Here is a 27,988-nt window from a genome sequence, read left to right on the forward strand (position 1 = left end):
CTACCCTGTACTCACCCACTATCCCTTGCCTGTCCACACATGGGAGTCCTAAGATGCAGGCTGCATGGAGGGCCCTCCAGTCACGGGTGGCTGGGTACCTGTGGGCTCTCCCATAGCCTGGCATGGAGCTGGACAGAGGAGGCATCTGAGCTGGACACATTGGTGGAAGTTCTCATACACATGTGGAGCCTGGCATCCTTCCTAGAGGAAAGTACAGGTGGCTTCTTGGCATTAAAAACCACCTTGTCTTGGTTAGAGCTCCTCTTGCCAACAACTATATGCAGCAATGGCTGTTTTCTGGAGCCATTTTCCACCCTCAGAAAAACCTGTTGTTGACTATTCTGAGAAATCCACTCAGTTCTTGGAAGCCCTTGGAATAAATGAGATACAGTTTGGGACATGCCTGCTTCCTCAGGACCTGGAACATGAGTGTGTGACTTCCTTCTTTCTAAGTCCAAGCCTAAAAGCAAAATCTCTCCTCTTCTTGATTCCAAATAGTAAAAAGATAGCCATCAACCTTTTCCTCCTTGTCTTCTTGGAAATCAAATTACCATAGAAGAAAGAACATGATTTTAGGTTCATATGAACTGGGTTCAAATCCCAGCTCACCAAGCTGTGGGACCTGGTGTAAGTAAGTTCATTAACATCTCTGAGCCTCAGTTTCCTGCTCTGTAAAGTGGAGCTTTGCAGTGATGTGAGGTGAGGTAAGATAATATGCATAAAGAGCCTGGTACACCAAGGGCCCTCAATGGAAGTTAGCCATTTACATTTATTGTTGTGATGACTGGCATTCCCTCTAACACCTACCTGCCTGTTTCCATCCCTTGGGCCAGCCTGCAGGGTCCAGGCAGAGATGACATTGAAGGCCTTGACCACCATGCAGGTGGGGAAGAGGGAGGCCAGGTACTCAGCATTGGACTCATAGTGCCGAAGGTGCTCCAGCTCTGTGGGGTTGCTCACATCCACCAGGATCTTGCCAGCCAGCTGGTCACTAAGACCACATAATGTGGAGTAGTGTTCCCGGAACATAGCCACAAAGATGACCTCTGGGGAGCCCACTGCCTCCTCCTGGAAGGTCACTTGTGCTGCTGAGGGGAACAGACCAGCCGTGCGTTTGGGGTTGCGGCTCCCCACCACCACACTGAAGCCACAGCCCACCAGGCGTGTGGCCAGGGAGCGGGCAAAGTCCCCACTGCCCAGGATGCCCACTTTGGGAACTCCACTGGGAGCCTCAGCAAGGCTACCATCACTGTCCACCAGGTGGCTGATGAGTGGCTTATCCATCTCTCTTGATATTCTGGTGGCTAGAAGAGAAAACAGGAACTTGATCAGTGGAGGGCTTTTGAACTGTGCCTCCTACCAGCTCCCTCTCTTGTCCACTGGAGCTGAATGGTGGTCCAACACTCACCCAACAGGCTTTTATGAGTATTAACATGTGCCAGCACAGGGACACAAGCTGAACAAGACCCAGACCCTTCCTGGGGAGGGCACAGCCTCCTGGAAAGGAGAGGAAAGGACCTCTGCCCTCCACCCTCTGTCCTTTGTCCTGAATTATTTCCTTGGTATAAATTTGCAAGAGTGAAGAGTGCTGAGAAAGAAGGGTATGGAATTTCTGTCATCAATGCTATGCAATCCTGTACATCTTTTCAAAAGGATTATATAATGGCCAGTGTTACTATCCAGCAATGACCCCAATCTCAGTATCACTGGGTTTATCTGATTACCAGGAAGGGTAGACATGTTCCTGTGCTTGTTTTACATTTTGCATTTTGGAATGGTATCTCTGATGCTCTTTCTTAAGTAGATGATGAGCAGCTTAAAGGCAGGGACCTCATCTTATTTGACTTTGGATCTCACCATTTGTCCCAAGGCCTGGCACAGAGCTAGCATTCAATGTTTGCTCAGTGAATGAATGAACACTGAAATCCTACTCTCTGAGGGTAGGATTGGAGTGGGATATGACAGTGAATGGGATCCTAAGATTGAGTGGGTGCCCTGGGAGCTCCTTTGCTGAGCCTGAGATATGAGTGGACATGGAGGAAACCCTGGACATGAGCCATGAATTTGTGGGAAAATTATTTAATTGTCACCAACTTCTAAGTGAAAGTTGCTGTATTTTTCAAGTATGAATGTAAGCAGCAACACAATAGTATTAGCCTACCTGTGAGTTTGTCACCAATAATGAGCAATGTCACATCACAAATTTAATTGTGAAAGAGCTCTCCAAATATGATTTAAACTTGTCACTAATTTAAAATTATAGTAGAACACGTAAATACATAAAGCAAATATTAACATCTCTGAAAGGAAAATAGACAGCAATATAACAACAGCAGGGGACTTCACTACCTCACTTTCAACAATGGATGGATCAGACAAAAAAATCAGTATAGAAACTTTGAACTTGAACTATGCTTTAGATCAGAGGAAACTAACAGACATATGGAGAACATTCTATCCAATAGCAACACAATACACATTCTCCTCATGTGTCACAGAATATTCTCAAGGACAGAGTATATGTTAGGTCATAAAACACATCTTAATAATTTTGAAAAGACTGAAATCATATCAAGTATTTGTTCTGACCACAATAGTATGAAACTAGAAATTAATAGCAGGAGGAAAATGAGAAAATTCACAAATATGTAGAAATTAGCATACTCCTGAACAACCAGTGAGCCAAAGAAGAAATCAAAAAGGAAATAAAAATGCTATTTGAAACAAGCAAAAATTGAAGTACAATATACCAAAAAGTATGGGATGAAGCAAAAGCAGCTCTAAGAAGAAAGTTTATAGCTCAATGGCAAAATGAAGAAAAAAGAAAGATCTCAAACAACTTAACTTTACACCTCAAAGAACTAGGAAAAGAACAACAAACTAAGTCCAAAGTTAACAGAAGGAAAGATATAACAAAGATCAGAGTGGAAACAATTGAAATAAAGGCTAGAAAAACAACAGAAAAAAATCAATAAAACTAAGACCTGATTTTTTGAAAAGACAAAATTGACAAACCTTTAGCTAGATTCACAAAGAAAAATAAGGGAAAGGACTCAAAATAAAAAAAAAAAAAACATGAAAGAGACATTACAACTGATAACAGAAATACAAAAGATCATAAGAGACTATTAAGAACAATTACATGACAACAAACTGGACAACCCACAAGAAATGAATAACTTCCTAAAAATATACAATCTACCAAGACTGATTCATGAAGAAATAAAAAATCTGACCAGGCCATGACTAATGAGTATGGAAACTGAATCAATGATTTAAAAAACTCTCCCAACAAAGAAATGCCTAAGACTGGATGGCTTCACTGGTGAATTCTTCCAAACATTTCATGAAGAGTTAATGCTAACCCTTCTCCCATTCTTCCAAAAAACTGAAGAGGCGGGAACACTTCCAAGCTCATTTTATGAGAACATCATTACTCTGATACTAAAGCTAGGTAAGGACACTACAAGAAAAGGAAATTACAGGCCAATATGCCTGATTAACACAGATTCAAAAATCCTCAGTGAAATACTATCAAACTGAATTCAACAGCACATTAAGAGGATCCTACACCATGATCAAAGTGGGATTTATCCCTGAGATGCAAGGATGGTTCAACATATGCAAACCATTAAATGTGATACACCACATTAACGGAATGAGGGATGAAAATAATACGATCATCTCAACAGATGCAGAAAAAGCATTTAACAAAATTGAACATTCTTTCATGATAAAAACTCTCAACAAATTAGATACAGAACTAGGAATGTACTTCAGTATAAGAAAGGCCATATATGACAAGCTCACACCTAACAGCATACTCAATGGTGAGAAGCTGAAAGCTTTTCCTCCTAAGATCAGGAACAACACAAGGATGCCCACTCTTGCCACATCTATTCAACATAGTACTGAAAGTCCCAGCTAGACCAATCAGCAAGAAAAAGAACAAAAGGCATCCATATTGGTAAGGAAGAAATAAAATTATCCTTGTTTGCAGTTGACATGATCTTATATACAGAAAACTCTAAAGACTTCACCAAAAAAAAAAAAAACTGTTAAAACTAAGAAATTAATCCAGTAAAGCTGCAGAATACAAAATCAACATACAAAAATAGGCTGTGTTTCTATATACCAACAATGAACTATCTGAAAAAGAAATTAATAAAATAATCCCATTTACAATGCCACCAAAAAGAATAAAATACTTAGGAACAAATTTAACCAAGGATGTGAAAGATCTGTACATTTAAAACTATGGAACACTAATGAAAGAAATTGAAGAAGACACAAATAAATGGAAAGACATTCAGATTCAAAGCAATCAATATAAAAATTCCAATGGCATTTTTCACAAATATAGAAAAAAAATCCTAAGACTCATATAGAACCACAAAAGACCTCAAATTGCTAAAGCAATCTTGAGCAAGAAGAACAAAGCTGGAAGCATCATAATTCCTGATTTCAAATTATATTACAAAGCTTTAGTAACCAAAACAATATGGCACTGACATAAAAACAGACATAAACCAATGGAAAAGAATAGAGAGCCCAGAAATAAACCCATGCATATATGTTCAATTAATCTTCACCATAGGTGCCAAGAATACACAATGGGGAAGGACAGTCTCTTCAATAAATGTCATTGGGGAAACTGGACATCCTCATGGAAAAAAATGAAACTGGACCCATATCTCATACCACACACAAAAGTCAACTCAAAATGGACTAAAGACTTAAAAAAGAAAAAAAAAAAAAAGTAAGACCTGAAACTGTATTACTGTCTTAGGAGAAAACATGGGAAAAACTCCTTGACATTGGTCTTGTCAAAGACTTCTTTTGGATTTGACACTAAAAGTACAGGCAACAAAAGTAAAAGCAAACACGTTTAGTTTGATGACATCAAACTAAAAAGTCTTTTCACAGCAAAGGAAGCAATCAACAACATGAAAAGGTAACCTATGGAATGGGTGAAAATATTTGTAAACCATATCTCCAATAAGGGGTTAATTTTCAAAATATATAAGGAAATCACATAACTCAATAGTAAAAAACCTAAATAATCCAATTAAAAATGCACAGGAGGGGACTTTCCTGGTGATCCAGTGGGTTAAGAATCCACCTTCAGTGCAGGGGACACGGGTTCCATCCCTAGTCAGGGAACGAAGATCCCACATGCCGCAGGGCAAATAAGCCTACGTGCTGCAACGAAGACCCAATGCAGTCAAATAAAGAAAGAAATATTTTAGAAAACAATGCAAAGGAACTGAATAGACATTTTTCTAAGGAAGACATACAAATGGTCAACAAGTATATAAAAAGATGCTTAACATCAGTAATCATTAGGAAAATGTAAATCAAAACCTGACACCTGCTAGGATGACCAGTGTCAACAAGTCAAAACATAATGTGTTGGCACATGTATGAGAAGAGGGAACCCTCGTGCACTGCTGGGGGGAGTGTGAATTGGAACAGCCATTATGGAAAACGGTATGGCGACTCCCCAAAAAATTAAAATTAGAACTACCATGTGATCCAGCAATCCACTACTGGGCATTTACCCAAAGGAAATACAATCATTATCTTATATGCACCCCATGTTTATTGCAGCATAATTCACAGTAGACAAGATATGGAAACAACCACAGTATTGATGGATGAATCTATAACGGAAATGTGGTGCATACGTACAATGAAATGTTATTCAATCTTAAAAAAGAAGGAAATCCTGACGTTTGCATCAACATAATGAACCTGGAGGACATTATACTAAGTGGAATAAGCCAAACACAGGAAGACTTACATGATCCCACTTACACGTAGTTCTGAAAAAGTCAGACTTAGAAGCAGAGAGTAGAATGGTGACCAGGAGAAATGGGGAGATGTTGGTCAAAGGGTACAAACTTTTAGTTATAAGATAAGAGATCTTATGAACATTATGGTGACTAGAGTTGATAATACTGTATTATATACTTGAAATTTTCTAAGAGAGTAGTTCTCAAGTGTTCCCAACACACACAAAAATGTAAACTATGTGAGAAGATGGACATGTTAATTAGTTTTATTGTGGTAATTATTTTACAATGTATATGTATATCAAAATATCACATTGTATACCTTAAATATACACAATTTTATTTGTCATTCATACCTCAATAAGGATGGGGGGAATTAAAAACTAAACATAGTAAATATTAGATTTTGTCACTAGATTTTGTTACTAATGTACTAATAAAGAATCATGCATATTACTATTACACATCTTTTAAAAAATGTTTTAGGGACTGTGTTTCAATATAATAGGTATTCTTTGTAACCCTATGTGATTTTATGTATGTAAGAAGAGCATTATTTTGAGCAGAAGTTTAGGGGCTTTCCCAGCCTGTGAGTTCATGGGGTCCTCGGCCTAGAAGGGTTAGGAACCCCTGCCTGGAACCAGTGGAGCAGAAGGGATGACTCTTTATCACCCTTTTCCCACTTTCCACAGTGGCCTCCAGGCACCTGCTAAACACTGGGTGAGGTAGGAGGCACGAAGTCTAAAGCAAGGGGGCACAGGGGAACCAGGAGGCTGCGTCCTGGCTCTCCCCCGAACCAGCTGTGTGTCCTTGGACAAGCCCCAGTGCCTCTCTGGGCCGCAGCTTCCACCTCTGTAAATGGAGGTCACAATCTCTGCTCCGAGATGGCAGACAACGCAACCTTAAAAGGCTTTGAAAACTGACCTGGACATTTTACAAGGGGGCAGCAGCAGCTCCTAACTATGGGATGGCCGCCTTGTGCCAGATGTGTGATGTGTGATGAATGGTGGCTGTTCAGTCCTCACAGAACCCTACAAAGGAGGAGCCATTATTATCCTCAACTTAAAGAGGAGGAAACGGAGGCTCAGAGATGTTGAGAAGCCTGCTTTAGGAGGCACAGAGGGGAAGCAAGGGAAGGAAGAATGGGACGTAGGTCTGTTGGCCTCTGCAGTCTGAACTTCACCAAGAGTCTTACTGCCCAGATGGTGGGCAGTGACCTGTCCAGCAAGTGGCAGAGCTGGGCCCATGCTGGCTGAGAAGAGAGAGTCAGCGTGGAAGGGGATGCAGCGACCATCCATTCCAAGAGGCAGGGACATGTGTCACTGAACTGCCTCCGCCAAGCACAGGCAACTCCCTTAGCCTCTCGGGCCTCTGAAGTGGTTTTGAAGCATTGCCCCGTCTCTATCACAGATACCAGGGCCCAGCCGAGCTAAGCCCCTTCAGGGTCATTTTTTGGGGGACCCACAAATGGAGGGACCATGACCACACAGACATATAAGCACCAGCCAGAGCCCCCACTCTGCTCAGGCCAGACTGACTGTGGGCTCTGAGGGCGATTGCCACTCCCTGAAAAATGGGAAAGAGCGTTTTCTGCCTAGTTCTGGGTAGGGGACATTTTACCAAGTGGTGATCAGCTACCCTTTGTAGATGCAAAGGGGGTGCACAAGGATTCCCAGCGCACACGCAGGCTTAGAGTCACGTGTCCATGGGCTGCCCCAGCGCCCGACTTACAGTTGCCTGCATTGAAAGCCAGCTCTGGAGTCAGTCTGCCTGGGGTCTAATTCTCAGTCTGTCATCTGGGGCCTGTCAGTGCCTCAGTTCCCCCGCTATAAAAGGGAGAGATCACAGTACCTTCCTTATGGCGAGGTCATAGGAATGAAGAAGGAATATGTGTAAAGCACTCAGAACAGTGCTCTCTCCGTATGTAGTAAGTTCTGGGGTGGATGGCCATCGGTGATGAAGTGAACACTGGTTGCCAGCACTGTTCCCGAGCAGGGATGAGGCAAAGGGAGGATGCAGAGACCCTACCAGCACCTCTGCAGCCCTGGGGAAGAGGGGTGAGTGGTGACAGGGGCTTTGCGGTGGCCTCAAGCTCCCAGGCCAGCACTGGGGATTTGGGCCTAGGTAACTGTGCATCCCTCCCTGGGGATTCCAGCCTTCCCTGTGGGTCAGTCATGGCTGGGAGAGATAACCCAGGGCCTTCCCTGCCTCGGCCACCTGGAGTCACTGGTGCTGGGGCAGGTTTTGTTCCTATGGGGAGGGAGAGTCACCACATTGAGACCTCCAGGTCATCTTCACATCTGCTAGCAATCTGGAGGATCCCAAATAGATCCCTTCCTGGACAGAAGGCTCTCCTCCGGCTTTGCTCTCTCTCCTCTCCTTTTCATCTCCCGAGCAACTACCACGTGCTGAACACTCTTAGGAGCAAAAAGGTCAGTAAGATGTGCTCCCCACTTTCAGATGGTTTATAATCATGTGTGTGTGTGTGTGTTGGGTGGAGTGTCCACCCATGAGTGGATGCAGGGAAGGAAGGGATGGGGCTTCCAAAAGCGCAGCCGGGGAGGGCTTCACGGCACACACAGCATCTGCTGGTCCTTGAAGAGCCCCGAATGATTTACAGCCTCACAGCAAACCTGAACCAGCCCAGAGACTTGGACTCCAGTGAGACTTGGACTTTGAATCCTGTCCTTGTTTATCCCCAGACTTAGCATCACGAGTTGGGAGGAAGTGTTTGGGGCTGGCACTCAAGGCTCCCTGCTCAGAGCCTCATTCAGTATTTGTTTTCTTTGGGGGATTCCAGATGAGGCAGCTGCAGCAGAGGGAAGCCACGGGCACGGGATGGGGAACTTGGGGCTGGTCCCAGCTTTGACCCAAACTAGCCCCGGGACATTGGAGCGTCTAGGGACCTATTAAACATCCCAGACTTATAGTCCTAAGGGGCCCTGCTTTTCACCGCAGGGTAAATGGAAATTAAACATAAAGCACCTCTAAAGTGCTTCTTGCTACCAAAATTCAGTCCTTGGGACAGGAAAATGCCAGGTTGTAATGCCTCCTTCCCCTCCAGCTCTGATGCAGGGACACAGCCACCTGCACAGAGGTGCTGGCTTTCAATTATAGCCATGCCTATCACTCACTACCCAGGTGCCTCTGCACCTTAGTCCCCTCACATTTAAAATGGGAACACGAGGGGGTCTTCCCTGGTGGCGCAGTGGTTAAGAATCTGCCTGCCAATGCAGGGGATACAGGTTCCATCCCTGGTCCAGGAAGATCCCATATGCCACAGAGTACCTAAGCCCATGCGCCACAACTACTGAGCCCACATGCTGCAAATATTGAAGCCCGTGAGCCTAGAGCCCATGCTCTACAACAAGAGAAGCCACTGCACTGAGAAGCCCTTGAACCGCCAAGAAGAGCAGCCCCCGCTCACCGCAACTAGAGAAAGCCCTCACATAGCAACGAAGACCCAAAGCAGCCAAAAAAAAAAAAAAAAAATAGGGACATGAATTACACCTTTTCTAAGGGTTGTTGTGAGGATGAAATTAGTTAACAAGAGATCAGAGCCACCTTTTCTGGCTGGTGCTGTGTGTACCTGTGCGTGTATATGTGTGTGTATGTGTGTGTGTGTGTACTGTTCTCTGGAGTGCTTCATGGGCCTTTCAAAATTCTTCCGCCCTCCCAGTGCCTGGCATAAGGTCTGCTGCTGGCATGATGCTGGTGAAGGTAGGATGGTGGTAGAGTCCTGGAGGCCCCAAAGGTCTAGCAGAGTCCCTTTTGCCTGTCCATGTGGCCCAAAGGTGAGAGTGCCTAATCCTGGCTGGGCCCTGGCTCCCTGGCAGTTCTATTTACAGATCTGGGAAAGCGGGGAGGGAGGGGATCAACTGGCAGCTGGGTTGGGACAGCTGGGGCGGGCAGCCTGCACACATGAACCTGCCTGCCTCCCCCTCCCCAGCTGCGGACAAAACAGCAGGGAAGCCTGGGTGTGCAGGAACTGACACAAACCACAGTTCCCGTCCCCTCTGGGTCTCCGCCCAGCTCTCTTGGCCTTTCCTACTTCCCGGCAGGGTCACGACATGAGCTGTTTGTGGCCGGAAGCCACATCTGGCCCAGAGGTCTGCCTGGCAGCTCCTGTCTGCTCTCGGGCAGGCCTTTAGAGCTGGGTAGTCCGGACGTGGACAGCCCTGCAGCCTCTTCTGCATGGGCAGCACACAACCCTTCAGACCCCAGTGGCTGGAACAGGCCGCAGCCATGAAGGGATCACCATGGAGCTGGATGTGGGTGGGGATGGGGTTGGCCAGCTTGGCAACCTGCAGCTGGATGGTCTTCAGGCCAACTGGGGCGCTGCCCACCCCCTCCCAGGCAGAGGCTGACTTAGCTAATATTTCTGGCCTCGGGGACTGAGACAGGAATACGGTACAGTTCTTGTCCTCAAGCAGCCTGCAGTTATCTTCAAACTTTATTTTTAAATTTAAACATTAAATTTGGGGGTACATATTCCTACTACCACTCTATAAATTATATTTCAACATGATTTGTGCACTATAATGTTATACACAGAAAAAGTCATATATAAACAAATATAAATGTAAAGAGATAAGGTGAAAATTTAAACACAAGTAGAAGCTCTGAGTTTTCTTCCTGCTCCCAGGGAGGATCCTGTACAATCCCTGGGAGGTCCACACCCTTCTAGACACCTGGGTCCCCACGGAGTGACAGGTGCAAGACACAATTGAACAAGGTCTCCTGAGAGAAGACCCTGCCTTCAGGCAGGCAGCTGGGTGGCTCTCCGCAGGAGGTGGGCCTGAGCTGAGCCTTGAAGGATATGACAGTGAGCCCAGAAAAGCCTTCTAGAAAGAGGAGCCTGTGTGAGCAAAGGCCTAGGGGCCAAATAGCAGGTATCTGCAGACAGCTCGTGGTCCTGGGGCAAACTGGTGTGTGCCCGCAGCCAGCACGTGAGAGTTGGCAAGCCAAAAATGAAAACACAAATTCTTGCCCAGACCTTTTTTTAAGAAACCTAAAAAGTGTAGAGATGAAAAGAGTATGGATCCAAGAGGCTGAAACTCTGGGTTCTATCCTGACGATTTCCTTACCAGTAGATACCAGACAAGTTACATCTCTTCTCTGGCTTCAGTTTCCTCATCTGTAAAATGACCAAGGGCTGCCTGGCTTCTCTCAGTGGGCACGGGGCAGTTGAGGGCCATACATACCTGGGGCTTTGCCTGTGGCTGGGGGCTTCTCCAGGTCCTTGCCTGTAGGCTTCTCTCTGCCCCCCTGTGCCTCCTGCCTGCCCAAGTCAGCTTTGGGAAGGTACATAGAGATCACTATGCTTGTTCCATGGCATGACTCTAAAACTCAGCTCTGTGTCTAGAACATTGCAGAAGTTCCATGCATATTTGTGACTAGAGATACACATCATGGGAGCTTACAGCTTCAAAACTGACTCTATTTTTCCTTGGGGGCAGAAATCCTTCCAAAACGCAGTATATATTTCAAGAGAAGGCAGTTAGATCCTCACCCAGAACCCAGAGATCAACCCAAGCTGCAAGAAGGGATGTTCTTTGAGTCTTGTCTTGTTTTTATAGAACTGTGTTATAGGCTTATGTCCTCCCTCATTGTCAGGACATTTATCACAGCTGTCAGCTTGCATGCCTCTTAATCAAAGTCCTCCCAGGTCCTGCAAATTTGCTGTGGACAAGAAACGCAGATGACACACTATCAAGAAAGTGAAAAGACAACCCACAGAATGAGAGAAGAACATTGCAACTCATATATCTGATAAGGAACTTGTTTCTAAATATATAAAGAGCTCTTACAATTCAATATTAAAAGGACAACCTTTATAAAATGGGCAAAGGATTTGCGTACACATTTCTCCAAAGAAGATATACCAGTTGTCAATAGGCACATAAAAAGACGCTCAACATAATCAGTCCCCAGGGAAATGCAAATTAAAACCATAAGATACCACTTTCCAACTACTAGGATGGCTTAATCAAAAAAAAAAAAAAAAAGAGAGCTAATAAGTGTTGGTGAGGATGTAGAGAAATCAGAACCCTTACCCACTGCTAGTGGGAAAGTAGAATGGTGCAGCCAACTGAGGAAAAGAGTCTGGAAGTTCCTCAAAAGGTTAAATATAAAGTTTCTAATGCCCCAGCAATCCCACTCTTAGGAACATATATACCCTAGAGAAATAAAAGCATATGTACACACAAAAATGTGTGCACCAAGGTTCCTAGTAGCATATTCACAATACCCAAAAAGTAAAACAACACAATGACCATCAACTGATGAACTCATAAACAAAATGTGGTTTATGCACACAACAGAATAATATTCAGTAATAAAAGTATTGATGGTACATGCTATGACATGACGAAGCCTGAAAATACTAAGTTAAATGAAAGGAGCCAGCCACAATAGGCCACATATTGTATGATTCCATTTATATGAAATGCCTAGAAATAGGCAGATCTATAGACAAAGTAGATGAGAGGCTGCCAGGGACTGGGCAGAGTGGGGTTAGGGAAAACGGAGAGGGACTGTTCGTTGGTACAGGGTATCTTTCTAGAGGGATGAAGATGTTCTAAAGTTGATTGTAGTGATGGTGTAGTTCTGTGCATATACTAAAAACCACTGGGTTGTTTACTTTCAATGGATGAATTATATAGCCTGCGAATTGTAGCTGAATATAGTTGTTGCCAAAAAACTGAGATACCACAGAGCCTGTTATTAATGTGAGTAAATTAAGAATAAACATGCTTTGGTGTTTAAGGACTCTTCATGAGAGCTTGATGCATGGATTTTGTGACATCAGTGTTGGTGATTCTGCAACCTTCCAAAGTTCTTTCCTCATTATTTTCTAAAATTTGAGGTTTCTAAGCCCCTGGACCTCTAGAAAAGTGAGTAATCAAGAGTATTAATTGCTGGTGCAGGGGAGATGGGACCACAGGCTAAATAGCCCTCTTGGCTTCTGAGTGGGCCCTGCAGCCTTTGCCCACACAGCTACTTCTCTGCCCTCCACCCCACGCCAGCAGCCAGCTGTTCTACAGCCACACTGGATGGCATGCAAGGAAGGGTGCTGAGGCCTGAAGCCCACCCTACTCACCCGCAGGATGGGTCAGTGAATAGGGCAGATGTGTTCCAGTGAGAGGGGACTTGCAGGCATCATCTGCTCCTCATCCAAGTGACTGAGGGTTCATATGACCTATGGCTACACAACTGCAAATCTGCTTGCATTGGGTCCAATCTATTTGTCTTTCCCCACCAAACTCATCCGCTCCTTGATTAGGCAGATCAGCCCCTGAGAGCCAACTGGGAGCTTGCCCAGAAGAATGTGGTCTCAGGGAAACATCTGGAACAGATAGATGCCTTAGTAAACTGCAAGGTAGGCCAGGAAGAACCCAGGCAGCTATGTGGTCATATTTCAGCTGTACCACTTATTAGCCTTGGCAAGTCACTTTACCTCTCTGAGCCTCAGTTTCCTCATTTGTACAATGGAGCGATGTTACTTACTTTACTGAAATGTAGTAAGGATTACATGAGATAAGCAAAGTGCCATGGTCTGAGCCTGTTAAGTCACAATTTTCATGTTGTTTCTCTCTGCCTAGGATTTTTAAAAATCTTTGGTCTGTCCGTTGTGTCCCCTTTTGCCTGGCAGAGCAACAAAAGGTACTCCTTTCTACTTAAAAAAAAAAAAAAAAAGAAAAAATCTTTGGTCTGTGTAAAGTATAAATAGATGCACCTAAGTCAATACATGGCGTTCTCTGATGAATGGAAAATTTTACTCTAAAATTTTCTAAATATATGCTCGGAGATAATGGAAATCTGCACACATTTCCCACCAAGACAACTGGAGGAAAACACTTGCTGCTCCTTGGGACTCAAGAAGAGGTAAGAAGAGGCAGTGGTAGAGCAGGGAGACGTACAGTAGGGAGAGGCTGGCGGTCAAGGGCAGGGCACCAGGGTGGTCTGGGACTGGGCCAGTGAGCCCTCTAGGGGTTGTAGTCCCAACATCGGGCTCCCTGCCAGGGGTGGTCCTCACTGGGGGTAAGCAGGCCACCCTTCCTTACCAGCACCCTCAGCTCCTGGATCAAACCCCACCAGCTGCTTCTCTGCCTCCACACCCCTTGAGAACAGCTCTTTCCCACTGATAGTATTTCTCTCTTTCCTGTCTGTTTCCTCTCTGGAATCCAAGCTCCTTGAGGGTGAGAACAGATTCAAATGCAATTCTGTAAACCCAGCACTTGGCCCAGTGCCTAGCATGTATTAGGTCAAGCCTGAGCTACACTGGAGTCATTGGAGGGTTTGTTTTTTGTTTTTTTTTTAAACTGTTTTTCAAAGTAGTTGTAACAACTTTTTTTTAAATTAATTAATTAATTTATTGGCTGTGTTGGGTCTTCATTGCCGCTCGCAGGCTTTCTCAAGTTGCAGCGAGCAGGGGCTACTCTTTGTTGTGGTGCGTGGGCTTCTCATTGTGGTGGCTTCTCCTGTTGCAGAGCACAGGCTGTATGCTCTCAGGCTTCAGTAGTTGCAGCACAAGGGCTCAGTAGTTGTGGCTTGCAGCTCTAGACCTCAAGCTCATTAGTTGTGGCACATGGGCTTAGTTGCTCTGTGGCATGTGGGATCTTCCCGGACCAGGGATTGAACCCGTGTCCCCTGCGTTGGCAGGTGGATTCTTAACCACTGTGCCACCAGGGAAGTCCTGGAGGGCTTGTTAAAACATACTGCTGGGCTGCATCTCCAGGATTTCTGATGCTGCTGGTCCTAGGACCATGGGCTGAAAATCACTGCAAGAGATGCTCACAAAAGGTCTGTGAGGGGTGAGTGAATTAATGAATCCCTTGCATGTAAGAACCGCTCTGGATTTGACTTTTTCCTTGAATTCTTATAGTTGGGCCCAGCTCTTAGCCAGCCTCCTCCATAAAGCCCTCCCCCCTGACCCCCAGGGTCCCTGGTATCAGTACCTCACCTTATGTTCCTCTTGGTCTTAAGGGTCTGGTGTGTGTACCCCATCCCTGCACACCCCCTGGCCTCCCAAAGCTGGCTCTTTCTGGTAAGGGGAAGGTGGTCAAGGCCATGGCGGCACTCAGCCAATGAGGCAAACCCTTCAGAAGAACCGCTCCCATGGCCCCTTCCCCTGTTATGCGTGGGTCACCAGGCCCTGCAGGTTGAGGGAGAAGAGAGTAGTGGAACTGGGAGGCCACAAAAGATCCTGGGGACCCAGGAGCCCCCAACACATCAACTGGGGTGATCTTCCCAGAGGACCGAGTTTCCTGGATGACCAAGGATTCAGATGGCCTGACACCATATCCATGACTTTCTTTCACTAAGATTTAATAGCCAGGCCTGGAGGAAGTGCTCACTGGCACAGGTCACGCCTACCCACCATCAGCACAGAGGCAGGAGGGTGGTCAGTGCTGGTTGCGAGGGAGAAGGAGGAAGTCCCGGGGGTCAGCACCAAGACCAGGGGCGCAAAGCAGGGAAGATGCTAGGGTCCCCATGCTGCACAACTGCAGGGGCACCATTTACACTGTGATCCATGTGAACAGCGCCCTCTGGAGTTGGGCAGTGCACAACCTGCGCAGTTTTATGCAAAGGTTGGTCCTGCCGATCCTTGTCTGAAAAATTTCATCATTTGTTATTCCCTGAATATCCACTGTGTACCCAGAAGGTGTCCTGGCTAGATGACAGCTTGCCTTCTTGGGGCTCTTAGGGGAAAGGCCGGCTACACTCTGCAGCCAGGAGAAAAGTGCTTGAATGAGGGTGTGCCCAGTGCTGTGGGAGCCAGCGGGGGAGTGCTCATCTCTGCCCAGTGAGATCAGGGCACTAGCCTGTGGGGGGAGCCAGCTCTCATCTCTATGGACCAGTTAATCCAGCCAGGCTGGAGGCGATCAGGCAGCGGCAGCTGAATCTGCAGCCTCAGCGTCTGGGGTTTGGTGGCTTCTTGCTTTCCAGGGACACCTGGTGCTGCACCCCTGGGGCCAGATGGGTCTTGTGGGTTGTCGCTGCCTCCCACCTTCTCTCCTTGCCATGGTGTAAATGTGCAGATTCAGCAATGGGCCCCACTGCTCCTGGGGAGTGTGGAGGAAGGGAAGGGGCAGAGGCAGCTAAGACACAGAGTGGCAGCTCCCAGGGCTTCTGCCAAGGAGCCCAGCCTGCCTCACAAGGCCAGATTCTTGGGTTTGGGATGCATGCTCCCCCAGCTGATGGACCACCTTTTCCAGGAAGCCTCTAGGGCACCTTCCCCTGACCCTCAGTGGCCTCTTCCTCTGGACTCCTGGAGGAGTCAGCCTCCACTCCCCACTCCTTTGCATGGGGATGGTCATGCAACTCCTTCCCAACCACCGGCCACAGGCCAGCTCCATGCAGAACTCTGGCTTTTGTAAGAGTCCCTGAAAGCTCAAAACGCTGGTCCAGGCAGCCCTGGGAGCACCTCATGGCATCCTCCTGGGCCCCGAAGGACAGAGGGGACCTGGCACTCCGTGACTCACTCTGCACTCCTGTCACATCACCATTGACTGCATATCCTGGTTTGCTCGTCTGTCACCCCACCAGACGAGGGGCCACTTCCGACTCCTTTCTGTGTTTCTAGCATCCAGCCTGGGGCCTGGCGCCTGGCACCAGGTAGGTGCTCAATCCATGTTTGTGGCTTGAATGACTTAACTGCTAGATTCCATACCCAAGGGCAGTGTGCTTGTGAGTGAGTCCTGGCTGTGCTCCCCAGAACCTAGCTGGGGTCCTCCTGCACCCAGTGGGGATTAAATCATTTGAACCCCTACTGTAGCCTGGCCATACTGTTAGCACTGACTAGACATCTCACTATTTGATGAACTTAGTCATGCAGAAGACCAATGCACAGCTGTGCTAAACACTGCAAGTAAACAGAATCACACAAATGCAGCTTGGTTCATGCAACTCCGGCCAAAGTAGGAAATCAAACCCTGTATCTGAGGCACATTAGGGTGCAGCCTGGTAAGTGCATACCCAGGGAAGGAGGCTTCGGGGATGCTAGGTCAATGGCTCCAGGGCCTGTAAGCCGCTGAGCCAGAGGGTAGCAATTATTCAGAGCAGCCTGCCCCATATCCATCAGGGAGGAGTGTCTGGGGCAGGTGAGGCCCAGCTGCGGCTTCTGGCAGATGGCCTCCTTGGCTTTTCCCACCTGATCTGTGGTCTTGCCTCTGGCCATCCCTCCCTTTGCTTTTTCCTGCTCAAGTCATAGATTTAATCTCTGTGCCTGGAAAGTCCTTTTCCTCCAAATGACAAAATGCAAGGTCCAGCAGAAAGGCCACTCCTCTGTGAAGCCCTCACCCTACCTCCTCTTCGAGGCAAGAATAACCCCTCCTGCCCTAGTCCCCTCCTCCCCTACCACTTGTAGCACAGGTAACAGGATGGAATAATCATACAACAGTAAGTACTTTCCTTAGTACCTCCTTGGACTCAGAGCTCCAAGGGGTAGATAGCGGTGGGGTCCCTAGCCCCCTCGAATCTCCATCACTCCTCCCCATGTGCTAATGTGAGTATTAAAACTAATACCCTTTGATTTGAATAATTCATATTTCCCAGTCAGGTAAAGTGAATAACAGCTCCTACAAAATCATTCCCATTTTATACAGCTGAAATAAATAACCTAAGCAAAAAGTCAGCTATTTGCTATGCAAATAGAAGCAGCTTTCAGGGACGTTCCCTAGCCCCGCCTCCCCTCCACATGACTGCCCCTGAAGCCACGTCATGTAGCAATCCTGGGCCTCCCCAGGGCTGTGCGTCTGCCCGCCCTCTCCTACTGAGATGAAGCAAGTGCCCAGCAAGAGCCTGGCACATGCCACATCAGCAGCGATTGGGAATCAAAGAAGAGAAGTGACTCTGATGGGAGGCCTGACTCACAAGATGGAGAGACTCTGACTGTGGACTGGTACACTCAGGGTATCATTACTTCCATTTTACAGTTGAGAAAACTGAGGTTGAGGGACGTCCCTGGTGGCGCAATGGTTGAGAATCCACCTGCCAATGCAGGGGGCACGGGTTCGAGCCCTAGTCCAGGGAGACCCCACATGCCTCGGAGCAACTAAGCCCATGCACCACAACTACTGAGCCCACGTGCTGCAACTACAGAGCCCGCGCGCTAGAGCCCGTGCTCCGCAACAAGAGAGGCCACCGCCCTGAGAAGCCCACACGCCACAACGAAGAGCAGCCCCCGCTCACCACAACTAGAGAAAGCCCACGTGCAGCAATGAAGACCCAGCACAGCCAAAAAATAAATAAATATTTTTTTTAAAAAGGAAGAAAACCCAGGTCGAGTTAGGACTTCCTTAAGGCCCCACAGCTGGTTCTTGCCCTAGCCCCATCCAGTCCCTGCATTCAAGCGGTCTCCAGGGCAGTGAGGCTGGGCAGCTCAAGGCTGTGGGCATGAGTAATAACCAGTCATCTGGTATACATGGGGCTCTGAGGTGGTCTCGGCTTCTTCTTGGCTCTCCCTCCACCCTGCTGAGCTGCCCAAACTCATACTTTCCAGCCTCTCAATCCCAGGCTGTTTCTGCAAATCCAGGGCTGCCCTCTCTCCTAGATTCTAAATCAGGGCAGCACAGGCCCTCCCTCCCTGATCTCAGGTTTCTGGGTTCAGGAGGCAAGAAGGAGGTGTACAATGCCTCCAACAGCTGACCTGAGGGGAGACAGCATAGAAGATTCCAGTCTCAAATCCAGGTGTAAAAGCTGGGTCATAGACACACACATCTTAATTGGTGCGTTTCTATTTTCTCTGTGGGCATTTTCCCTTTCTGATGGACTCTTACAAACATTTTACTGTTATATTTCTCGTAATACTGCCTGGAATCGTTATTTAGACATCATAAAAAAATCATTATATTTTTAAAAGGAAGGCTGAGAAGCTCCTACAAGAGAGAATACAAAAAGCATGGGTGTATGTTCACACACACCCACAAGCCTGTACACACACATATACACGTAGGTGCAAGTTTGCTACGACAGAAAAGAGAGGTTTATCACCATATGCTTACAAAATAGAAGTGAGTGAATAATTTATAGGGCTTTTTACAAACAGTTAGATTTTCAAAACATTCTAGAAAAATCCAGTTCGATTACTTGCAGCAGCAGTATTCTGATAAGCCAACCCAGAAGTGGTTACCAATAAGTAAAATTTACAATTCCTAAATGGACCTGCCTTCCACAGAAAGACATCATAAACATTAAGCTTTTTTTTTTTTAAACACACCAGAACCCACAAAGCTGTTGTTCTCATTAACTGAAGGCCCTGTATGTGATAAATCCTGAAAGCCTTTACTTTGAAAAGGTTCCTGACAGTGCGCAGATGATAAAATTTCCCATTTTAGCATGAATTTCACCAGACTGTGCTCTTCAGTGCCAGTTCTACAACAGGGGCTCCCCGAGATGCTGGGGTACACTTAAGCAGGCCAGGGGTTGGTGGGACTAGAGGGAGGGCCCACATGCTGCCCAAGACACCTTGGCTCTGTGCCCTAACCAGACTCACCAACGGGCTGAGGGTCTGAAACACACGTCCCTTGACAGCCCCACTGTGATCTGCTACCTATTCCTGCTGGGGTCTCCCTCTGACCTGTGAGCCTCTTGACTTTGGTTTTGAAGACAGGTGGATGCTCAGAAGGTGTGGGACCTGCCAGGGGCTTGGAAAGCTGGGCTACTGGCCCCTCAGCCTGCACTCCAGTTTCTGGCTGCAGGGATTGGCGGGGTAGTGACGGATGCTCGGTTTCAGAGTGCACTGCGAGAGAGCGGCTCTGGCTTGATACTTCCTGTTTAGGGAGGAAACCTCATTGGTGATCATTAGTGGCTCAGACTCAAGTCTCTTTGCTACAGGAACTGAGGCAGGACAGCCAGCAGCACCCAGGATACATAAAATAAATAAATGTCATCCAATGCAGGGCAGACTGCTTCACCACAGGGGTGTGCATGTGTGTGTGTGGGGGTGTGTGTGTGTGTGTGTGTGTGTGAGAGAGAGAGAGAGAGACGGATGCCTTTACTTCTTGGATACACAGCCAAACATAATGGCTGCAATTTATGGCAATTTACCAATTGCTGTTGGGGGTAATTCATTGCAATCACCACGGCTGTCATTGGCTTAGTGATAATTCTCTCTACATTTTGTACCAACAAAGGCTTCACAGATGTCTTTACTTGCTAGTCAGTGCCCATGGTAGGGAGAAAGACAGACAGATAGAAGGACCCACAGAAAGACAACACTGTCCAGAGGGCAAAGCATGGACGGGGTGGGCCTGCCTGTGCCAGAGACGCTGCCCTGCCAGCGACCCTGGAGGCCACACCAGCAGCACAGAGGGAGGCCAGAGGTTTGGAGGCTTTTGTATCATTGAAGTAAATTATGCCAAGTTCAGTCTTATGACAGGTATATTTGGTTGTTTTCAACTTGTTGGAAAACCAGTGATCTTGGGAAACTAGCTCTGAGTAACCCTGGGCATCTGGTCCTTTGATGACCAGAATACACAGCCTGGGCTCCAGACAGGTTTACTCTTATTACCAGCAGCAGAGCAGGGCCTGCATGGTTCTCTGCTGTGGCTCCTATGTCTTGTCTCTTCCACTTGGGCGCACCCTCCTGTGGGCAGGGGCGTTCTGGCATCTCTCTGGGCCAGCACGCACAGCCTGACCTTCTCCTACTCAGCTCACCTGCCGCCCAACCTCCTTCCAGCCCCTGTTGCTCTCCACTTCTGCCAGTGCTGTCACTTCCACCTCAAGTCTTGACATCCTCCTGGCCATCCAAACCCCCCTTCCCTGAGGATCTGGGCCCTTGGGCATGCAAGGCACCTCCCAGCTCCGCCACCTTCTCCCTGGCTCTAAACACAGAGGCAGCTGTTCAAGTGGGGGATCTAGTTAGACAGACCTAGGTGTGAATTCAGGGTTGGCCATGTACAGGCAGTGTGACCCTGGGCAGGCTACTTTCCTTCTCTGTTCTGATGGTAAAGTGAAACAGTAAACATGAAAGCCCCCGAACCCACATCTTAGAACTGCTCTTACTTACACATGTCCTGTGTTCCACTGTGGGCCACCGGCCACATGCAGCCCTGGACTGTTCTCCTTCTGCTGCCTGGTAGCATTTTATATCCTCACTCAGCTTCCCAATTGTCTATAAGCTCCCTGAGGGCTCTCCACTCCTGCGTACCTACACAGCCCGGTGCATGGTGCTCTGCTCAGTAAGGCTGGTAGATGCCTATTGGGCCGGGGAACACTCAGGCAGTGCTCCCAAACAGGGAACACTGAATTGCTTAGAGTTTCAGGAGTGGGCTTCTGGGCAGCCCCAGGCGTGGAGCCCCTGCTGGATGCAGTAATTGGGGTGGGCTCAGCTCACCCTGTTCCCATCAAAGCTTCCAGATGGTCTCCTAATCCCTTGGAGAAGCTGCAATCAGGAAACCACACTTCCTTCTGAAAGCAAACCCTCCAGGTGTGAGCACACAGGAGCTCCAGGTGCACCCCCATGGTTCCAGCTGTGATGCCCCATCCCCTGGGGTTCTCCCGGAGCCCCTAGTTATGCCCTGAGCTCCCCCCAATCCCCTCTCTCCCCTCGCTCGCCCCACACTGCCATGCCAGATCAGAGTGTTCAAGAAGAGCTGTAGCAAAAGTTACCGGAGGACAAAAGGCAGCCAAGCCGAACTCACAGAGCAGTCAGGTCTCCAGCCGCCAGTCTTCCAATCCAGGAACACCGGGAGGGTGGGGCCCCTGAACTCCCATCCCAACCCTTGGCCACCTGGCCCAGCACGGCTTGTTTCCTTCCCTTCCAGTTCCAGGCTCCACCTGACTTCCAGCCCGTGTGGGGCCATCTCTGCAGACCAGCCACAAAGGGCCCGCTCTTACCTCCAGCAGTGCCTCAGCCCCACACCCAGGTCATGGCTGACTTGCCGGACCCCTGCCCCACTGTGTTCAGTGCATGACGGACCCATGTGCATGTCTGGCTGGGCACCTGGCTTCAGTACAGACCCCTTGGATTCCAAAAGCCCCATTTGGGTGACTCCATAGGCCCTGTGTTTGGCCATCCTGTCTTTGCGTAGACTCCACATAGAGGGCCCATCTCACAGGGCCACCTGAAGCCGCTTAATATCCTCAGCTGTGAGCTCTGAGTGATTCACCTTTAGAGAGACCTTCACGCTGACTACAGGGCATGCTGTCACCCTCCCAAGCCTGCCAGTCAAATCACAGGCCTACCATTCCTGACAGCCACCATAAGCACTGGATGCTACAGTAACGGAAAGGGTCATCCCATCACAGACCCGGCACACTGGCTCTGGGAAGCCTGCTGTCTACGCGTGAACCAAGACAGCCCATGCCCCACACAAACCTGAGGAGGCCCGTTCACCAGTCCCTAAATTCCTCTACATTTACCTGTGACTGATTTAATAGTCTTGGGGCTGTATTTTTCACAGTTTAATCTCCTCATCGGATGGCTCCAAAAATGCATAAAAATGTGCTGTGCTTTGACCCCACCTGGCTCTCATTAAGCAGAAGAGGGAGTGAGGAATAAGTTACTGCCTGATTGCAGGACAATTAGCGCTCACCTGTTGCACGTTCTGCCAAGTGACTATGGTGACTGATGAGGACACACTGATTGGAAAGAGTTGAGCATCAGGTAATTCTCCAGGGACAGCGTTCCACACCTGAGGAGGAGGGAAACATTTTGCTCTGGGTTGAAGTGACAATGCAGGGGTTTACGATCCTGCATAAATTAGCAGCCACCAACCCAGCCCTGGCGGCAGGCACAATGGTCAATACCTCCAGCTCAGGGGAGAGCCATCTCTGGTTTTGAACCCTGGCTTGCATTAGCTGTGGGACCCGGGCCTCAGTTCCCCCACTTGTATTCAGAAATAAGCAGAGGGTTTAGGGGGTTGTGGAATTATAAATGACATACGACACGCATCCTGCCAGAAGTGGGACTCAGCCAGGTCCTGAGTGCCTGGCACCAAGTTAGTGCTCAGTAAATGTTGGCTGAATAAATGATGAGGCAGAATTTGGACAAGCACACATGGTTGGTGGTTAGGAGTACCCACCTGGGGTTGAAAGAGTGGAGGTTCATGTGTTCTTGGGAAAGTTACATGGTTGGGAGAACAGCACTGTCTACTTCATAAGAGAGTCAGAAGGTTCAAGTGTGCTTACATATATAACATGCTCGGCACCTGGGAAGCTGAATACTTAGTGATGGTGATGACGGCCATTTCAGGTGCAAAGGAAGTGGTGCTCACAGCATGCCAAGGATGTGAAGGGCTGACAGGCAGAGGTCTGGGAACAGCAAGTCAGGTTGGACAGGTAGGTGGGTCCAGCTGCAGGAAGCAGCTGGAAGACAGGAGGAAGTAAGACTTGAAAACCACCTAGAGTGCCCTGTCCGCACCCCTTGCCTCACCATCTCCAAGTTCTTTTATCTCCACAGCTCCTAAATTGAGGCCTGGGCCCGAGGCCAGGTCTGCAACAGAGAAGGGGACCATGGAAGCCACGCGCTAGTGAACTGAGGGGTTCAGACTAGAAGAGCAATGAGCCTGGAAGGTCCCCAGCTGATTCTAAAACTCAAACTCCAGGGGAAGGGGGAGGGATCTGACATTTATTGCACTCCTAAAACTCACCACTTCACACAACGCACATCCCCACTGCACCGGCATTATTAATCCTGTTTTACAGGAATATCAAGTCCCAAGCCCTCAGCAAGGTTTTATAGATAAAACAGGTTCAGAGAACTGAGGACTTGGCCAAGACCACATAGTAAAGAGCTGTGATTCAGACTTGGGGGTCCACCTAACCACAAAGCCAGGCACCCTCCCCTGCAGTCAGCATCTTCACTGCTCAGGTGTGCCGTTGTGGACTTTAGTCCTTAAATTTCCCTGTTTACCTGAAGCCCTGCCCAATACTCTAATATGTCCAGCAAGGGAAGGGCCCCGAGTTAAGGACAGGAAACATGAAGGGGAGAGGAATTTATCTGCTTGGCATCCCTAGGCTGGAGGGGGGACATCTATGATCTCAGTGTGACCATGCCTGGTCCTGGGGAGCTCAGCAGGCTTGGAGCTGGTTGTCCAACCCGCTAGTGAACAAGTGGCCTGGCCTGAGCTCCCTGCAAGCTCTGAGGCCAGGGCCACCCCATGCCAACTCCAGGCCTTCCTCCCCCAGGCCTGGCTGAGGCCACCTGTCCACCATTCAAGGCCTCCTTCAAGGAACCTTTTCTACCCCAGTGATAGCCCCTGCCCCACTAAGTCCATTCATCCATCAGACATTGATTTAGCACCTGCTCCAAGCTGGCCCTTCTGCCAGCCACTGGAGATAGAGATGGGAACAGAGATGAGTTAGATACAGCCCCAGCCCTCCAGGTGCTCCTGACTGGATGCAGGGTGGGGTTCACTCTGCAGAATTGGATTCAGCCAGCTGTGGGTAGGACCTAGCCATCTGTATTTTTAAGAAACCATGCGGGTGACTGAGGGGCACACCCAGGTAAGACTCTCTGGTCCTGTAGATATTCTGGTTCCCAGTACTGCATTCTTCAGGCTGCCACAATCCTCTGAGAACATGGCCAATCTCTCCCACTAGTAGGCTCCTCTGGGCTCTCAAGTCAGATCAACCTGTGTACAAATCCTACTTTGCAACTTGCTACCTGGTTATCCTTGCAAAATGCACATGCTCTCTGAGGCTCAGTTTCCCCATCTTAAATGAGATAATAATGGTGACTTTCTATGCTGAAGATTAACTTGTGCAAACAAGATGTCTGGCACAGATAAATGCACAATAAATGTCTGCTATTAATTATATCATCACTGCACTCTGATGGACAGAAATACTTCCCCGTGGGTATTTCCAGAATCCCTACTTCTGGAGCCTGTCTCTGAGGCTGCCCTGGAAACCTGGGAGGTCTGTCGCCGAGTCCTCTGCCAGAGCTCCAACAAGACCTGTCTGCATTTTCCCCGAGGATCCAGGCTCCTGGCCCTCAAAGGACAAATTAGCTCCTCGTACCCTCCCCTTCATCTGCCAAGAGTGCACAAAGTTCCAACCACACCTCTCTGGGCAGCCTGCCCCCAATTTCGGGGAAATGGGGAAGTGAAATGGGTAAGTTTGCCAGGCAAGAGCTCTGCGGGCAGAGGACGCTGGTCAGCCCAGCCTCTTCCTGATCAAGGTCGGGAGCCCCCGCCCCTGCTGCCTGCCTCGCCCGGGGCTGCGACAGGCTGGGAGGCCTGGCGAGAAGATCCCGCCCACCGCTCCCACTCTGGCCCTCCCCTGAGACCGCGGGTGGGAGCTGCGGGGAACAGGGGACCGGTGAACTCGGCGGGTCCACGGGGTGGGGCGCGAGAGGCAGCATCCCGGGGGCTTAGCTTGGTCCCTTCAATCCCGTCCCCGGCGCAGGGCGCACCCGGCCCTGCCCACCCCGGGTGGCTCGTGAGGTTTGCGTCCCTGGGGAACGAAGGCGCACATGGCGTGGGGGACCCGGGACCCAGATTCGCTGCCGCCGGGCACACGTGGCTCAGTCTCAGGGGCGCAGGTCTCCAGCACGCGTGTGGCGGCGTGCGGCGAGGGCGCAGGGTGCTACGGGCAGCCTCTGGGGCTGGGGGGTCCCGGCAGGGCGCAGCCCAGCGGCGACCCGGGCGAAGGGTCACTCACCTCTCAGGCCCGCTGCTCGGAGCAGCGGTGGCGGCAGAATGTCCGCGGCGGAGGCGGTGGCCCGGCCCGGAGGCTCCTCCTCTCCCCGCGCCCCGCCCGCCCGCGGGGCCGGCCCTTCGGGTAAGGTGGCAGCCCGCCAGCCCGCTGCTGCTTATCCGGCTTGGCCACCTCCCCCGGGGCCACAATCGGGGAGCCGCAGGGTCCTCGATCCCCACCTGGCCCTGCAGCTCTGGCAGTGGCGGCGGGCGGCAGGGATCAATGACACTCCGCCCCTCAGCCCCTGGTCTAAGGTTCGGACACTTCCTGATCTGCGTCCTGCCTCCCCTCCCCGCGCCACGACCCCCCTTAAAGTGTGCAGACCTCGGGGGCCAACTCTTAACCAGGACAAGGAGGGCGTGTGGAAGCCAGGGTAACTTCTAGGACCCAATCTCTCCCTTCATTTGAGGGACATCTCAAATCCACGTCCATTTTATAACCGTCCATTTTGTAACCGAGGTTAAGTGGCCGGCCAAGTTCGCACAGGTGCGGAGATGCCAAGGCACCAGATTCACTCTGGCTTCCTTCCTTCCTGCAAGGGGAGCAAGCGGCACAGGCTCTTCCTTAACAAGGCTGCAACCAGGCTTTTGTGCTCCTTGTTTCTCCTCTGTCCCTTTTCTACCCTTAGGGCAGACCTTTGATCCTTTCTAAATAGTGCTCAGTTTCAGGGCGGGAGCTGGTGGAGGCCCCTTAGGAGCTGGTCTCCACTGTCTAGACTTCCTGAGCTTCAAACCACCACCCTGCACCTGAGAAAATTGGCCTCCAGCACTGGGCACTGTCCTCCCCTCCTCCATCCCAGCACAGCAGTGAGTCAGGTATAAGGCGAGGTTATATTTTGGGTCCCTTTCTACAGGTGTGTACCTTCATCTGAAGCCCTTTCTCAACCACAACCTCACATCGTGTGCTGCTGACAGCTATTCCCTCTTTTTACAGGTGGGGACAAGGGGACTCTGATGGTTGCTGGCATCAATGTCACTCATCTTCTGGGAGGCTGACTGGGGGTTACCTGAACCCTGGGACTCTTTCTGGATTATTCTTATAGTACATGTTCTGCCAGCCCTTGATAAAGAGTTTCAAATTACTCCAGGATACCATCCTGTTCTGGAGAGATAAGTCCTGGGGAGGGGTTATCCGAACCCTGAGACCAGAGAGGCGGGGGGCTGGGACTCTGGAATGGCCCCACAACTAGACCCCAGAGAGAACAATGGGGTGGGAGGGGCAGAGTTCTGGCAGGGTGGTGGGGTGAGGGGCCTCTCTTCCACCCTGCTGAGACCCACCCAGGAGCATCTTGTGCTTCCTCACTTCCATAGGTTTCCCCCTGCCTAAAATATCCTCCTTCCCCAGCTCTCTGATCTGCCAGGCCCCAAGGCCCAGGAATCCCACCATACAAGTGTTCCAAGTTCTGGAGACACGGGGGCCCCATGCCTTGTCCCGGCCCTTTGGATGGCATGTTGACTCTGCAGTGGGTTGTAGACTTTGGGGAGACAGGAACGAGTACCTAGCCCTCTTTGGTGCCCTAGCATGGTTCTCTCAGTAGGTGCTCTTTAAATATCTGCTCTGGCTGATGAGGGTCTCAGCATTCTTCTTGCAACTCCAAAGGGCGGCATAAGGAGATAGAGCTTGGGAAATGGAGACACTGAGAGGTCTTCCAGCATTCTCGAAGGATCCGTCCAGCATCCTTCCAAAGAGACCTCTGAGGTCCCCTTTGGGCCTCTGCGGGGCTCCCCATGAGTTGGAGAGAGAGCTGGAGGCTGGTGTGGTAGAAGTGCAGAGAGGAATGTCCTAGTGGAGCATGAACTTCTGCAAGAGAACTATCGGGAGCCTGAAAGGCACAGGGAGAGAGGAGGGGTGAACATTCCGCTGAGGCCAAGTACATTGGTGGACAGAGCACGACCCACACCTTGGGTGCTTTGACCATCTGTCTCCCTGTCTCACCTGGCATGGGGCCTAGAGTGGGTGAGAGCTCAATAAATGTTGGAGTCAAACTCCAGGAAGCAGATGAGCCCTCTCCTCAGCCGGGAGGGAGATGGCGCACTGACATTGGTTGAGCTCCTCCTCTGTGCCAGACTCATGTCCACGGCCAGGCCAAGGGCAGAGTGGTTGGAGCCATCCTTTTGAGACATTTGTCAGATCATGTTTCTCCTTGGCTCAAAACCTGCCCTGGCTCCCCGGTCTCCCGGTCAAAGCAAAGTCCTTGCAATGGCGACCAGGCCCAGTGGGACTTTGTCTCCGGTTCCCCTCTCTCTGTTCTCACTCAGCCCTGCCATGCTGGCCTTCTCCTTCCCTCCTTTGGATCCTTGTGGAATAACATCACCTCCATGAGACCCACTCTGACCATCTCCATCCCTCATCCGTGTACCCTACCCTATTTCTTTTCTTTTCACTTAGCCTTTTTCTCCTTCTAAGACATTGTAAAACACACCTTCTCGGTTTGCTGTTTGTTACTCTCTGCCCCCACAGAAATGTGAGCTCCCCTGGGGGCAGGGAGTTTTATCTGCCTCCTTCACTTGTGTGTTCCCAGTGCCAGCATCAGAGCCTGGCACATA

General features: G+C 49.3%; 1 protein-coding gene across 6 annotated transcripts in view; it reads right to left on the minus strand.

Annotated features, from left to right (window-relative positions):
• The window catches only part of STEAP3 (STEAP3 metalloreductase), a 44,431-nt gene extending 18,967 nt beyond the window's left edge, over window positions 1-25,464 (minus strand). The window contains exons 1-4 of one of the 6 annotated variants that reach the window (XM_057746740.1): window positions 25,407-25,464; window positions 23,018-23,108; window positions 22,337-22,435; window positions 808-1,304 (exon numbers count right to left, since the gene is read on the minus strand). In XM_057746740.1, coding sequence (XP_057602723.1) covers window positions 808-1,284 — 477 coding nt within the window. In that variant the 5' untranslated portion in view covers window positions 1,285-1,304; window positions 22,337-22,435; window positions 23,018-23,108; window positions 25,407-25,464. Of the gene's footprint in view, window positions 1-807; window positions 1,305-11,307; window positions 11,605-22,336; window positions 22,436-23,017; window positions 23,109-25,406 lie in introns of those variants that run through there. The other 5 variants (XM_057746737.1, XM_057746736.1, XM_057746739.1 and 2 more) reach the window with 5 other exon arrangements.
• Between the last annotated feature and the right edge of the window lie 2,524 nt (window positions 25,465-27,988).

The sequence above is a fragment of the Hippopotamus amphibius genome, chromosome 8 (assembly GCF_030028045.1).
Source record: "Hippopotamus amphibius kiboko isolate mHipAmp2 chromosome 8, mHipAmp2.hap2, whole genome shotgun sequence".
NCBI classification, from domain to species: Eukaryota; Metazoa; Chordata; class Mammalia; order Artiodactyla; family Hippopotamidae; genus Hippopotamus; species Hippopotamus amphibius.